Source organism: Cannabis sativa, chromosome 6, assembly GCF_029168945.1.
Source record: "Cannabis sativa cultivar Pink pepper isolate KNU-18-1 chromosome 6, ASM2916894v1, whole genome shotgun sequence".
Taxonomy (NCBI): Eukaryota; Viridiplantae; Streptophyta; class Magnoliopsida; order Rosales; family Cannabaceae; genus Cannabis; species Cannabis sativa.
The window spans coordinates 36,167,864-36,180,456 of record NC_083606.1 but is presented as its reverse complement, the minus strand read 5'-3'; the positions used below and the strand labels follow the sequence as shown (position 1 = coordinate 36,180,456).

The window sequence follows — 12,593 nt, the reverse complement described above, 5'->3', positions numbered from 1 at the left end:
AATTGGTATAGTGAAAGCAACCAACCAATTATTGTCAAGGAATACATGGATGAAGAAGAATTACTAAATACTTCTGAACAACTTGAAAATGGTAAAATATACTATTTGATCTTGAAAACTCCTTATACATAAATTTTATTATTACTGTTACGCTAAAAAAAATTATCTTGTTATGATATATATTTCATTCGTTTGCAGATATTATTGCTAGCGAGCATCCTAAATGATATATAGCGTTGTTGCAAGTTTGAAATGGTTTCATTAGAGATTAAGGTTGGTTATTATAATTATGTATTGTAATTTAATCAATATCAAGTTGTTATTTATATGGTAATTAAATTTTTTTATTATTTTGCAGAGTTGCATTTCATTTGGAGCCAACTTTTGAAGTCACTTTTGTTTTAATTATGGAGACTTTATGAATTATTATGAACTTAGATTGTGTTATGGACTTAAATTATGGACTTTTTTTTGGATTGTTATGAACTTGTATGGACTTTTTAAGGACCTTTTCTAGATTGTTACGAAATTTTCATGGATTATTATTATGCCTTGTTATGGAGTTTATAAAGATTGATATGAATTTTTTAAGGACTTTTATGCATTGTTATTAACAGGTATAAATTTTTAGTTAATTTTTTTTTTTTTCTTGTGACAATATACTTTGGAAGTTTTGATTTTTAAGCAACCCAAACCGCCCAAAAAACCGCATAAAACCGCCCCTTAAAAAACCGCCCAACCCAAACTTTTATTGGGCAGGTATGGGTTGTGATTTTAAAAAACCGCCAAATAAAAAAACCGCCAAACCGCCCAAAAACCGCCCAACCCAACCCATGTGCAGGCCTATTGAATAATACGGATTAAATTGAATTTGAGTTTTATTTAGGGCATAAAACCCAACAAATAAATATTATTGGACCCTAGAACAGGATAATGCATCGATCGACTGCCTTCTAGAGTTGAGTCGAAATCCTATATGGCGAGCTGATTGTGGATTTAAAAATGGTTATTTGCAGCAAATGGAGAGTATGCTAGAGGCAAAATTACCAGGTTCTAACTTGAAGGCATCACCTCATATTGAATCACGTATTAAGACTTTGAAGGAAAAGTATTCTTGTTTGGCAGAACTATTATTATTAAGTGGTTTTAATTGGGATGAAGTACATAGTACGTTAGTGTGTGAGAAAAGTGTATTTGATGAGTATGTGAAGGTACTATGATTATAAATATATATATATTGTTGCCCCTGATTTCGCCCAAAATACGTGGACCAGTTAAACAGGGACACGTGGATCAGATAACTTGTAAATATTTGATAAGTCTTTGCATGCCACAAGGAAGCACCCTGGGCATAGGTCCCGGAGGGGGCACCCGGAGTACAAGGTACTCCCGGAAGCTCGCATAGCATGAAGCCTCTCCGGGATGTGTCAGGCCTCTCCTGAGCAATCAAGTCGCATTTAATGCTGCATGGGAGGAAGCGTGTTGGGACTGCAACACGCAATAAAGTCTGACGGCACAATCCCCAAACAGCAGCGCCACAGTAATGATCATTTAAGTCTAGCGACGGCTACTCTGCGAAGAGTCACGTCAATCACAAAGCAAAAAGGACATTCCTCATAAAAACCCTACAGCACCTAGGGATTTGACCATGCATTACCCATGGTATATTCATTGGGAATACCCAACTTTATGGATACTTACAGATACGTTTGTAAGAACAATTCTAAGGATTACCCCACCAAAACACTATAAATACCCCCTCAAAGCTCATTTAGTGAGGAGGGAGAATCTTGGGTTGCATATGAGCAAGAAGAGTAAATACTCACCAAGAACATTCTCTGTATTTATAAGGGTAACATTCCCTCAAGTGTGGAATCTGTATTAAATACATCCATTAATAACAAAGACTCGTGGACTAAGGCTCATTAACGCCCCAACCACGTAAAAATCCTCATCTCACTTTCTTACAGCTCAATTTTATAATTATATTTTAATAGTTGCCGAAAATCTCGGTCAACATATATATATGTAAATATGTGAATATTGCTTATTTATGAGAACATAGTCTTAATATGCTTTAATTTGTGAATGTACAGAAACGAAAAGATGCAAGTGGTTTATATAGAAAATCATTCCCTTACTACCACAAAGCTAGCAGAAATATATGGACGAGATCGTTCTACTGGGGCAAATGCTGGTAATGCAGATGATGATGAAGAAGAAATACGCCATGATGATGCAACTGGTGTGGAATTTGGAGTTGATGATAACATAAATGATGGTGGAGATGATGAAGAAATAGATGAGTTTGATGGTATCTCAAATACTTAACAACCAACTAATATGCGTCGATGTAGATCTACTGAGAGTACTTGCAATAATCAAAAGTCTGGTAAGAATAAAAAATCTAAGGTTATCGATAGTATTTCCACAAATATTAGTGCATTGGCAGAATCTATATCTAAAATTGTCCCGAAGCTTCAAGGATTGACAGATGCATTATCAGATAAGAATGTAACTGAGATGCAAGACAATTTATACACAGAAATAAGCAAGATCGAAGGTCTTACTATAATGCAGTGTATTCGAGCAACCAACATATTGGTTAAAGAACCTGCATTGATGGCAATATCAGATGAGATAAAAATGCAGTATATTATAAAATTGTTGCAAAACGATACATAATCATTTAATCATTAGATATTTGCATTTTTGTTGAACAAATTAGAACATCATTATTTTTTTTTCTGTAAGGAGCTTATTTTAATATTTAGTTATATTTTTTATTCTAATAAAATGTTTATGGTTTTTTTTTTCTCGAGTAATATTATGTTTGTTTATAAAATATATTAAATTTTTAATACATATTTTTTAGTTATATTTTATATTGTCAATTGTAATATTATTAATTAAAAAATAAATATTAATTATAGTATATATTTATTTCGGAATTTATTTACTTAATTTTATAATAAATAAATTAAAATTAAATATTTATATTTAGTATTTCTATTACTTAATCTAATTATCTAAACAAAATTAAATGATTCTCATTGACTTTCTAGTCAATTAAGTTTACAATTACAATTTAGTAACCGTGGCATAAGTGAATGCTCAATTTTTATTCTTTTTGATTTCTCCATTTCATTTATTCCCATTCGAATTACAATTATTAACCGTGGCATAAGTGAATCCTCAATTTTTATGGCTTGCTTTCTGAAACTCTGATCAAATCCGGGCAGTTAAAACCCTTACATTAGCGTCGTCCGATCCGATCTCGACAATGGAGCCCGGCGTGAGTATCGAGACGAGTTCCATGATCCGTGTGGCGGTGCTGCCGATCGGCGAGGTACCACCTACCCTTTTGCGGGACTACTTCTCCATGCTGCTCCGCTATCAGACAATCCTACTCTCAGCCATAAGCTCCTTCTACACGGAGCACCAGAAGTCGCCCTTCGCTCATCAGCCATGGGATTCCGGCAGCCTTCGATTCAAGTTTATCCTCGGTGGTGCTCCACCCTCACCTTGGGAGGATTTCCAATCCAATCGCAAGATCCTTGCCATTATTGGTATCTGCCACTGCCCTTCCTCCCCGGATCTGGACACCGTTGTCAGCCAGTTCAGTGCCGCTTGCAAGGGTTTCTCTTCGGCACTTGTGGAGCGTTGCTTTGCTTTCTGCCCTGGGGATTCACAGGTTCGATTATACTTTTTTTTTCTTTTTCCTGTCATAATTCGTTGAGGGAAACTCAGATTTTCCAATTTCGAATTTGATGTTGTAGTTGGAGGATGGGAGTAGGAAAGGGGGTAACCTGATGCTGTTTCCGCCAGCTGACCGCGATACGCAGGAGTTGCACTTGCAGACAATGATGCAGGACATTGCCGCGTCTCTGCTGATGAAGTTTGAGAAATGGGTTCTTCAGGCAGAGTCTACTGGGACTATTCTCAAGACGCCTTTAGATTCCCAGTCTAGTCTCAGCTCAGAGGAGGTTTATTTTTAGGTGTTCTAAAGCATTTGAATAATTTTAGTCTGATTTTTCTTTTTCCTTTTTCTTCTTTTTCTTAAATGTCTATTTAGATACTTACTGGGACTTCATTGATAGTTTAAATAGTCTTTGAGTTAGATGTTACTTATTCATCTTAATAACTGCTCCAAGTAACATTCGGATTTGCAAATGCCAGGTTATCAAGGCCAAAAAACGAAGACTTGGCCGTGCACAGAAGACCATAGGTGATTATTGTCTGTTGGCAGGATCACCTGTTGATGCCAATGCACATTACACCACTGCTTTAGAACTTTCAAGGTTGACTGGGGATTTTTTCTGGTTGGCTGGGGCACTGGAGGGCGGTGTGTGTGCATTACTGGTAGTTTTTCTCTATATGATATATCTATAATGTTCCATCCCAGCTTGAACGACTAAATTCCCTTGTATGTTAGGATGGGCTAAACAGCAATATGTGATAATAATATGGTGTGCTTTTGGGGTTTTGCTTTAAGAGCAATCTTTATGACTGAAATGGAGATTTGCAGTTGAGAGTGACTTATTGCTTAGGGTAATTAGTATATGAGTTCTTATTTTTTTGTGAATTTGAGTTGTCCTTGGGTCGGTACGTAGCTAAAAAGTATGAGTTTTTTGTGTTGCTAGAAACTGTGGAATTCCATGAGGAACCCTTTAGGTAAGCAATGCAGAGGCTGTATTCTTTTGTAATTGCTTCTTAAGTTTTGAATAGATATAATTTCAGGTCTCTTTATGTTTCGACATGATGGTTATTCTTGTGTTCCACCTTCAATGCTCTAATTTTTACTGGAAGATGACAATTGATCACATTTATTTTTGACACCTGCTTGTGCTTATACCTTATAGATTGATCGAATGGGCCAACGGGACTCAGTTTTGGAAGATGAGGTTAGGTATCGGTACCAAAGTGTCATTGTACACTACAGGAAGTCATTTATACAAGAAAATGCTCAGAGGCAAGCTTTTTCCTAAAAAATGATTTATTGACTGATTGTTTTTTCTCTGAATGATGTACTGTATCTGATTATCTTTTCCCTCTTAAATCTTGTAATGTAATGTTGTAATCTACAATGCTAGAGCCTGAAATTTGGACACTGACTGCCAATAAAAGAGAATTTTTACCTCCTCCACTTCATTTTCTTTCTATTGGTAAAATCTTAATTGAGTTATGTCTCAAGTGTACTCATGTTTCATTCATTACTATGCCCTGATTCATTTGGTGTGTGTGTCTTTTATTACATTAAATCAAAAGCTCTTATAGTTCTGTGTAGAATCTCTCCCATAACCTTTAAGCTTGAGGCTACTTTGTGTGTGTGCGTTTCTTTAATAAATGATTAAGATTATGATTTCACTTTCATTACATTAATCCAGAAGCTCTTATAGTTCTGTATTTTGTTCTGTGCAGAGTCTCACCCATAACCTTTGAACTTGAGGCTACTTTGAAATTAGCAAGGTTTCTTTGCAGGTAAATTTTGTTATAAACTATTTCTGTTATATGTTATATGTTTTTCTCGTAGCAGGTAAATTTTGTCATAAGCTCTTATATATATAGATATATTTTAAAAAGAGGCAGAGGAAACATGTCCATGAGCGACTTCCTCTCAACTCTTATTTATTCAGATAATGACAATATCTTACGTAATACTTTTCTTCTTTAATTGTTTCTTTTCTCAGAGGGGGCATTTATCTTCTGTTGCTTGTATTATTTCACAATGTTTACTATATTAATACAAGTTGAGGTGTTGTTTCAAATTTATAGTAGTATTAGTAACAATGCTGAAAGTACTATTACTGTATTTTGTGCTTTAATTTCTTATGTTTATTGTTACCATGGTTTTCCTCTGTGATAAGTGAGGCTCCTTAATAAACTTGGGAGGTCAGTTTAAGACAAGTGACATATGTCTCTTTTTCAAAAAATGAAAAAAAATAGTAGCAATATGTGTTTGTCAAACAAATGAACCAAGTTGGGAAATTCTTTAGTAGACTTTAGGTGAGCAGAGAATACAAACTATTATTCTTCTTTGGTTCATTGGTTTTCAATTTTTTAATTTTATTGGAAACACACTCAAAAAGATATGTTTCAAGTCTTATATGAGAGGAAAGAGATTCATATCCCAAAATACTTATAAAAAAAATCAAAATATGGATCTTAAGTATTTAGTTTTCTCCTATCTTTTTATGGCTTAAGTCTTTTCACCTTTCCATTTGGTCATTTTTTGATGTGTTTGATCTGTTTTAACCTTCATTTTTAGCAGAAATTATGAACTAAGTTAAAGTACTGAGCAATATGCTTGAGATCCTACCAAGGATTGTTGGATATACTTTTTTGAGCTGACCAAGGGTTTATAGGGTTGGTGCAACGGCCCATTATGATATAATCAATGTTCAGCTTGAATAATGTTTATTAGCTTATATATGTAATATTTTTTTTAAGATTTCATACATTTGCTTGTATTTAATTTTAGGAATATTTCTTATTATCGTTGTTGAGATTATTTTTGTTATTTATCATTTTATACTGTTAACATTTTATTGTGTTTTTGCAGAAGAGAGCTGGCTAAGGAAGTAGTTGATCTCTTGACCACTGCTGCAGATGGTGCTAAATCCTTGATTGATGCTAGTGATAGGCTTATATTATATGTTGAATTAGCTCGTTTATATGGTACTCTTGGTTATGAGCGTAAGGCGGCATTCTTTTCAAGGCAGGTAGCTCAGTTATATTTGCAACAAGAAAATAGGTTGGCTGCTATTAGCGCTATGCATGTTTTGGCATTGACAACAAAAGCATATCGTGTTCAGAGTACAGCATCTGTTTCAAAAGTGAGTATATAAATATTAACTAGGAGATGGTTTTATTTTTTGGGGATCTTATGTCTTAAGCACCAGTAATTGCTTATACGATCCAATTGACATGAGGAGATGGTCTAATTTGATTATTGGTGGACTCTCATGTTTCTTATAGTTATCTTAGAGATCTTTTATCAGTATCTGCCATTTATTTAACATTCTTTTATTTCACGGACCAGATCCTCTTGTTTTGTTGAACATATCATGTGAATATGCTGTTAACAAGTTTATTTGCCTTTATCTTACTTGGAACTTTACAGAACGAGACTGGATCAGGTCTTGCTGATAACACAAAAATGCTGCACCAGTCCGTAGTCTCTCTTTTCGAGTCTCAGTGGAGTACCCTGCAAATGGTTGTGCTGAGAGAGATTCTGCTATCTGCTCTCCGTGCTGGAGATCCTCTTGCTGCCTGGAGTGCAGCTGCACGGTTACTTAGGTCATATTATCCTTTAATTACACCTGCAGGGCAAAATGGCCTCGCCAGTGCACTTTCAAATTCAGCCGATAGGCTGCCTTCTGGAACACGCTCTGCTGATCCTGCTCTACCCTTTGTTAGGTAAGTATATGATATCTTTATTAGGCTATTTCAACAATATATTTTTTTGTGCTGTACATGTACAGATACAGAATGCATAATGTTCAAGCAAAGTAGTGCCTTTTTTACTCTTGTGTATTGTGAATTGCTGAACTGATAGACAGATTGAAGCTTAAGTTAAAGCTTTCCATGCTTTGTAAAATAAAAAGATTTCATGGTGTTTATCTTGCACTGATAATACATTTTGATTTATTTTCTTGATTGTTGATTTTTATAATTCAGGATCACACTAATTGATACCAACTTTCATGTGAATATTTCCTTCACTATATTGAACTCTCAACGGTTGCTTTTGCTTGATTCACTTGTGCACATTACTAAATGTAGGTTATTATTAGAGATGGTACTCTTAAATAAGATAGTATGACATAAATGCCGATAGCATTGTGTTCTTCCCAAAAATAAAATGTTATGGATGGTAGATGTTTTCCTTGCATATATATATATTTGTTTTTTCTTACTTATTTTCTACTCAAAATTTCCAGCTGCAGTATCTCAACTAATTATTTACTAATCTACTGTTTTAATTTTCCTAGGTGGATAAATTCACTCTTAGAGCTCTACTTTTATCACCATACTATTACTCTTGTCTGCAGTTCTCAATTTATGGCATGTTTACTAATTGGGAATGGGGATCACGTGTTATAATCGTTCATTTGTTTACTTTTATTTAGTAACAATGGGAATACTTAATGGGGCCACATGAATTTAGGAGAAAACACCGGGATTACTTCCAATCCCATTTTCTTAAGTAATACTTCTACCGGTAATGGAATTTAAAAATAAAAATAAATTAAATGACAAATTTACCAAAAAAATCTCTCTTACAATATACATTTTCTATAGGGCAATTTAGTTAAATTAAAGCATTTTGATTAACTTTCCTAGTTGTGTAACTGTAAACAAAAATAAAATAATTATGATTCTCTGTCTGGCCAGCCAGTTTTCTAACAACAAATAAATTCATAATTTCGATTCTTTAATATTTTATTTCCATTCATTTCTCTCATTGATTTATTCTAATTGCAATTACAGTTTAGTAAACGTGTCATTATTCCAGATTGCATTCTTTTCCACTTCGTCAATCACAAATGGACATTGTTAAGCGGAATTCAGCTAAAGAAGATTGGTGGGCTGGATCAGCTCCTTCTGGACCTTTTATTTATACACCATTCACCAAAGGAGAGCCAAATAACAACAGTAAACACGAGTTGATTTGGGTTGTTGGGGAACTTGTTGAAGTTTTGGTTGAGTTGGCAAACCCGTGTGGCTTTGATTTGAGGGTCGATAGTATTTATCTATCAGTGAATTCAAGAAATTTTGATCCTTTCCCTGTTACCGTTAATCTTCCAACTAATTCCTCAAAGGTTATCGCCTTGTCTGGGATTCCAACGGCAGTGGGGCCTGTCACAATTCATGGGTGCACTGTCCACTGCTTTGGTGTTATTACAGAACACCTGTTTAAGGATGTTGACAATCTGCTCCTTGGAGCAATGCAAGGACTTGTGCTCTCTGATCCTTTTAGATCTTGTGGTTCTGGGAAATTGAAGAATGTATCTGTTCCAAATATTTCTGTGGTACCGCCACTACCTTTACTGGTATCCCATATTGTTGGTGATGGTGCAATTATTCTACATGAAGGTGAAATTCGTGATGTATGGATACATCTGGCAAATGCTGGCACAGTTTCAGTTGAGCAGGTCCATATTTCACTATCCGGGAAGAACCAAGATTCTGTTATCTCATTTGCAAGTGAAACCTTAAAATCTGCATTGCCTTTGAAACCTGGTGCAGAAGTGACAATACCTGTGACCTTAAAGGCATGGAGGCTTGGTGTAGGGGATGCTGATATTGCTGGTGGGAAGAGTGCCTTTGGGAGTATAGTGAGACATTCTAAGGATGGACACAGTCCTGCATTGCTGATCCATTATTCAGGTGCCTTGTTTGTTGTACACCTCTTTTACTTTCGATTTTGGTTCATTAAACTTACATTGTAATGTCAGGCGACTGGAATCGGGATGAATTTGATTTTTTCTCCCCCTCTCTTTCTAAGATCACTGGTTTGTTAGTTTCTTCCCTAGGCAATTGTAATTCAGTGTTGAAGGTTCTCAGCTTAATCCCTGTTTGATTCATGTGAAAGCAGGAAGTATAGAATCCAAGTAAACTAGGAAGGTGATGTTGAGTAGTTTAGTTGTACAAGATAGCTAATAAGGTTGCTCTGTTTTTTTTTTTTTTTGGTACTAAACTTAGTGGACGGGTTAGTTTTAGGTTCAGTTGGAATTAATTAGGAAGTTGTCATTTACAAGAGTGAGCCAGGCTAATTTTGGTGCTCAGACCATTATTGTTTGGGGGAGAGCATGTTTTCCGTCAAACATGTGTATTATCTAGTGTTTTTATCTCAATATCAAATTTATCCATAAAGATTGTTTACCTTCCAGTGCTTTATCACCTGAGCAACGACAAAGGTTTTTACAAAGTGTAAAAGGAAGCACAACAGAAAATGTAACTATTATAGACTATGCGCACTTGCCAGTTAGGAGCTGTCTCTAGAGACATGTAAAGTTCAATAAAGAGCTCATAATAATTGATAGAGTGCTTCTACAATACACCCCATCAAAATTGGTGTATTGATGCAACCCCTAACTGTTTCAGTAGCTATAAGAAGTTTTTAGTCTAAATTTTTTCATAGTCGTGTACGTTATAGTTATTTAAGACATCTTGTAAAATTTTGAGAAATTTGGAATAATTTACAATATAGATATCAATGTTTAAACCGTTTATTTCACACGCGTATAAAATAAAAAAGTCACGCGTGCAACAGACTCTTTGAACACTGTTTTCAACGTGTTAAATTTTTCTAAATTTCTCAAAATTTTGTCAGTTGTCTTAAATAAGTATAATGTATACGACCATAAAAAAAATTGGACTAAGTAGTTTTTTAGATATCGAAGTAGATAAGGGTGCATTGATACACCCATTTTAAAAGGGTGTAGTATAGAATTTTTCTAATTGATATTGTATTTTATATTTTCAGTGATTAGAAGTGGATCTAATTTTCAGTTAATATTATTGCTAAATTATATCAAGCATTCACAAGTTGTCTTTTGGTTATGTTAGCAAAGTCATTGCTTATACTCGTATATACGGACATCTTTTATTGTGATATCGAACTATGTTATTTATGATTGAGCAGAAAGCAGTGTTTATCTGTTTGTTGTTATCCCCTAGCAGCATTTAGTTTTTCACAACTTCTAGTATGACACTTATTTTGTTCTTCTCTTCAGGGCCTCTATCAAATTCTAAAGATCCTCAAACAAATGAAACTATTCCCCCTGGCAAGCGTCTGGTTGTTCCTCTGCAGATTTGTGTCTTGCAGGGTTTATCTTTTGTAAAGGCTCAATTGCTATTAATGGAGATTCCTGCACACGTGGGTGAAAGCCTTCCTCAATTGGCTCATGTGAATAGTCACTGTTCTGAAGACGCTGTTGGCTCTAACAGTGAAATAGATAAATTGGTGAAAATTGATCCATACAGGGGAAGTTGGGGACTCCGATTTCTTGAGTTAGAGTTGTCTAATCCAACTGATGTTGTGTTTGACATAACCGTTTCTGTTCAACTGGACAGTTCCAGCAATGATGATAGTCATTCTGTTGACAAAGATACTTCCGAGTATGGTTATCTTACAACAAGAATCGATAGGGATCTCTCTGCTAGGGTACTTATACCGCTGGAGCATTTTAAATTACCTATTCTTGATGCTTCCTTTTTTGCGAAGGATGACCAGACAGATGGGGTTGGCAGTTGCAGAAGTGCAATCTTTTCAGAAAAGAACACCAATGCTGAACTGAATGCTTCTATCAAAAACCTCATTTCTAAAATCAAGGTGTGGTGGAAATCTGGGCGGAATAGCTCTGGAGAACTAAACATCAAGGATGCCATACATGCTGCTCTCCGGTCATCTGTTATGGATGTATTGCTCCCAGATCCGTTGACATTTGGATTCAGGCTTCTTAGAAGCTGTTCTGAGCCAGAAGATTTCACTGCTCAAGCTCACCCTTTTACGTCTAAGGGTTCTGTTCTGGCACATGACATGACTCCGATGGAAGTTACAGTACGTAATAACACAAAGGACATGATCAAGATGAATCTTAGCATTGCATGCAGAGATGTAGCTGGAGAGAGCTGTGTGGAGGGTGCCAAAGCAACTGTTTTATTAGCTGGTGAGATCATATTATCACTCTTTTCTACTTTTCTTTTTCTTTCCTTTGTATTATTTGATGCTATACTTTTTGAGCACTCATTGCTATTTGGTTATGAAAATTTAAAATATTTCATTACCTGCCGACTTTTTGTTTACTTTGTTAGTGTTGGTGTGATCTCAACTGTAGTTTTCAAGGGCTCGAGTCAAATTTGCTTATGCATATCTTCCTCCCCAATAGCTGATTTTGAATTTTAATACAGGTGTTTTGGGTGGAATCGCCATGGAGGTTCCTCCTTTGCAAGAAATTAAGCATTCTTTCTCTTTGTATTTTCTTGTTCCGGGTGAGTATTCTCTGGTAGCTGCTGCAATGATTGATGATGCCAACGACCTCCTCAGAGCTCGTGCTAGAACTGATTCACCTGATGAGCCAATCTTATGTCGTGGGCCTCCTTTTCACGTTCGTGTAGTTGGAACTCTCTAACCTTTTCAATTCACAGGCTCAACCGGATTTGATTAAAGCATAACTGATTCGCATTGCATTTTTATGGACTTCTCGAGAGCCCTTCATTTTATTTGACAATTGGAGTGGAGTGACTAGAAATTTATTGGCTGCAATGCAATACTATATCTCATTTGTCTTGTAATCTTGTTTTGGCATTTTGAAATGAGTTCTTACTGTCCAAAGTTATATTTTATTGTGAAATTTATACGAAATACCAATTTTTCTCTAAACTAATTTTTACACTTTCCATACCTATTTCTTTTCTTTTTAACAGGTTTGTTTTTGTTTTTGTTTTTTTTTTTAATTTTTTAATTACTAAAAAAAAACAAAATTTATATTTTTAAAATTTGTTTTTTTTTTTTTTAAAATAAAAATAAAAATACGTTCTATACTTTTGTTTTATGTTTTAAAAATAGAAAATAAAAGTGTTCT

The 12,593-nt window shown here is 35.1% G+C and overlaps 1 protein-coding gene and 1 pseudogene across 1 annotated transcript; both read left to right on the top strand.

Annotated features, from left to right (window-relative positions):
• The first annotated feature begins 908 nt into the window (after positions 1–908).
• LOC115695069 (uncharacterized) lies at positions 909–2,951 on the top strand (annotated as a pseudogene).
• Positions 2,952–3,070: 119 nt separating this feature from the next.
• LOC115724541 (trafficking protein particle complex II-specific subunit 120 homolog) lies at positions 3,071–12,391 on the top strand. Its single transcript, XM_030653845.2, has 10 exons — positions 3,071–3,694; positions 3,780–3,986; positions 4,180–4,362; positions 4,863–4,972; positions 5,422–5,481; positions 6,563–6,836; positions 7,124–7,419; positions 8,519–9,393; positions 10,743–11,678; positions 11,920–12,391. The coding sequence occupies exons 1-10, from the start codon at positions 3,284–3,286 to the stop codon at positions 12,138–12,140; spliced, it is 3,573 nt and encodes a 1,190-aa protein (XP_030509705.1). The 5' UTR covers positions 3,071–3,283; the 3' UTR covers positions 12,141–12,391.
• The last annotated feature ends 202 nt before the right edge of the window (positions 12,392–12,593 follow it).

What these genes read in the sequence shown, in the direction of transcription:
- LOC115724541 (XM_030653845.2), top strand. Translation starts at nt 3,284, where the DNA reads ATGGAGCCCGGCGTGAGTATCGAGACGAGTTCCATGATCCGTGTGGCG. An exon ending in CTAGTCTCAGCTCAGAGGAG is followed by an intron (nt 3,987 to 4,179) that starts GTTTATTTTTAG and finishes TGCAAATGCCAG; the next exon opens with GTTATCAAGGCCAAAAAACG. An exon ending in ATACAAGAAAATGCTCAGAG is followed by an intron (nt 4,973 to 5,421) that starts GCAAGCTTTTTC and finishes TGTTCTGTGCAG; the next exon opens with AGTCTCACCCATAACCTTTG.